Source organism: Acyrthosiphon pisum, chromosome X (genome assembly GCF_005508785.2).
Source record: "Acyrthosiphon pisum isolate AL4f chromosome X, pea_aphid_22Mar2018_4r6ur, whole genome shotgun sequence".
NCBI classification, from domain to species: domain Eukaryota; kingdom Metazoa; phylum Arthropoda; class Insecta; order Hemiptera; family Aphididae; genus Acyrthosiphon; species Acyrthosiphon pisum.
Window position 1 is genome coordinate 55,884,889 of NC_042493.1, and position 3,208 is coordinate 55,888,096.

The window sequence follows — 3,208 nt, forward strand, 5'->3', positions numbered from 1 at the left end:
TAATCGAAAATTAAAATTATAAGTTGGAACACTGTCCTAGAGATTTGCTTTATCGTCCATTAATAAAACTATAATATAAATATTTAAAATTATATTAATTTGGAAATACCAATACTGTCAATATTGTCGAAGCAACGATTGTGTTGATTGCCGCACATCCAGTGGAAAATAATACGCGACCAAATATTATTTATAGTTTACAATAATTGTGCATTTGTACGTTGTAAGTTGTAACCAGTTATCATTATTTAGTTCGTGTCCTGCGGTACATCATATGTTATAATATTAATTATTTAATATTTTACTATTAAGCTTTGAGTTTTATGTATGTTCAAAACAATTAATCTGCATATTATAATAATATATTGATATATCATAATATAAACATGTTCGGTATTTTTATTATAAAAAAGTGGGAAAGTGGATATCGCTCTGCTGTACAGTAGGTTACAAGTGGGTCGCTGTAATGAATGGTGTTAAATTTGAATTCAATGATATAATACCGTTGTATAAGAAAAACGATTCTGAGCGAAGACGGTCAGTCAGCCTATGATTGCTATATTTTGCAAATGCCTTCCCATGCTATGTTACCAAGGTATATTATACTGTTCAACTATTATTTTTGTTTGAAAGCAGTAGCTATCCGTCGCATTTAGAAAACAAACCCAAGCAAATCTTTTTGATTATCTTAATAGGTTGTGTTTAAGAAAAGTTAATAGAGCTTAACCTTATCAGAAATTAAGTACCATTTTTAATTTTGTATCTTCTCTTTATTTGATATATGTTTACATATAAATAAAACAAAATTTCTTCTTTGTACGTTGCATCAAAAACTACTTATTTCTCCGACAACTCGTGCTTGAATAACCTAAGCATAAACCAAAATCATTGCAAAATTTAAAAAAAACATTATTTTAATAGCTGTAAATATAATATTAAGAGGATGTTAGCACATTATTTGTTTTCTTACTCAGGCCCACAGTCAAAATTTTTTTTTTAAATTCAAATAAATAAAAAATCAAATAATAATAAAACATAAAACCGATAAGTCAAACACTCAAAATATTATCCTCTATAATTTTTGTAACAGGTGATTTTACTCTACAATTACTAAAATTCATTAAAAAAAAAAACAATTTTACGTGGATGCATTTTATCTATGTTGCCCATGTGGGTCTGAGAGCGAAAACAAATATATTGCCCTGATCCTCTTCAGAAGACGCTACACAGACATTTATTTTCTCCGTCTTACAAGTGCATAACATAGTATATTTATATATTTTTCATGTTTAGCTCTGATAGTTTAAAAAATATAGTGAATCGACCTATTATGAAACTTGATTGTAAGAACATTATCTGTTTGTATGTGGATTTTTTACGATAGTTCAATTTTTCAGCAAGTTATGCGTGTATAATATAGTATAAATTAAAAATGCTCATAATTCACTTTTAACTAAATTATCATAAAAAACCCATATACAAACCCAAATAAAATTCTTACCAATAAGCTTTATAATAGGTCAATTCGCTCTAATTTTAAAAAAAAAATGAAGCTAAACGTTATCTGCAGAGCATAAATTTGTTATGTAAAGCACTTGTAAAACAGAGACAACACATATCCGTGTAGTATCGTCTTAAATTTTTGTTCTTAAAATGAACTTCTAAATTGTCTATGTTAAAATGTAATATATTGTATTAAATAAAATAACTGTTTAATATCAAATAATTTAGAATATGAGATCAGCAACTAAATTGTAAAATATGCAATGAATAGTTATATTATACTCCGTTCAGGTTAAGATTGAACCGGCTTCGCACATGCAGACTGAGCTGCCGAACAGTGCCTGACCCCCTATGCAATGGCTATGCGTTCTGTGATTGGCCGACAGTCATCGCCGGCCGTCATCAATGTTTTGGTCGAACTGCCGGTTCAATCTTAATTTGAACGGAGTATACAAACAAAAAATACTAATACTGCTTTTATTACCAACCTTGAATATAAAATAATATTGATAAATGTATCGGGATATGCAATATTCCATAACTGGACACATGGAATTTGTCCCTTATAATCCTTAAGTTTATAAATGGATACATAGGTATTATTCCCTAAAATATTAAACAACTCCTCTTGTGTTCTGCGTGTAACATCTTCAGGAGGGAACAAGTGCAACGCCACTTTAATAGCCTAAAATTAAAAATAGCAGATTTATTTATAATGTAAACAAAAATATTACTTCATGAAACCATTTTAAATAGCCTCCGAATAGGGCACACATTCTCACATAATCACCTCAAGCCCAAAAACCAATTTGTAAATCATGTGGTTGGATTACAGTCAAACAGGGCCAAAATTAGAGATTTTTATACCAGGAGAAAATAATAAAACTCATTTTTAGTAACATATTTTTTCTTATAATTTTTAGTGAAAATAGACAATGGTCTCTGTTGATGTTCTACTGATTTATAACCAAACTTCTCCCTCCAAAAATATTAAACTCAGTTTTTTGTACATCGTTAAAAGTGTCATTTTAGGGTTATATAATATTATGAAATATATAAAAATAATAATTAACTAACAAAAATGTACAGAAAAATGTAATACCAGAACAACAATTTATAAAAAACAAATCCTTATAAGTTGATTAGAAATCACTTGTATTTATATAATAATATAAGTACCGACATTGGTTATTTTGACATATAAACTTTATTTTGCTTGATTTAATCACCATGTTTATTGATTATTATTTATATTATAACACTATATAATAGTACCTACCTATTGTAATATGATTATTACTGCTCGGGAGTTGTGGGAGTTAAAATAAACAAAATATACAAAAAATACGCATAAAAATATATGAACATTAAGAACATGTAATTCCTTCTAACAATTGCAAATTAAAAACAAACTAATGCATTTTAAATTTTCATTTTTTGAACTTCATTATAATATACGAAAGATTTATAGCCTAGTTTGCTATGAATCAAAATATATTATAAATGCAATAATGTAAAATAACTAGTTTACTCGAGTATATTTAAGGGGGCTGCCGCAGGTTTTGTCAAAAATCAAAACTAATGTAGATTTGACCAATCTGAACATTAATTTTGTTTGTTATAATGCTTTTCAACATATTTAAATTCCGTATCATAAAATAAACCTTAAGGGGGCTCGAGGGGGCTCCAGTCAATGAAAAAAAAG

General features: G+C 28.0%; 1 protein-coding gene across 1 annotated transcript in view; it reads right to left on the reverse strand.

Moving 5' to 3' along the window:
• Positions 1-748: 748 nt before the first annotated feature.
• Positions 749-3,208, reverse strand: part of LOC100569048 — a 16,834-nt gene continuing 14,374 nt past the window's right edge. The window contains exons 12-13 of the mRNA XM_016807689.2: positions 1,992-2,188; positions 749-868 (exon numbers count right to left, since the gene is read on the reverse strand). Coding sequence (XP_016663178.1) covers positions 838-868; positions 1,992-2,188 — 228 coding nt within the window. The 3' untranslated portion in view covers positions 749-837. The remainder of the gene's footprint in view (positions 869-1,991; positions 2,189-3,208) is intronic.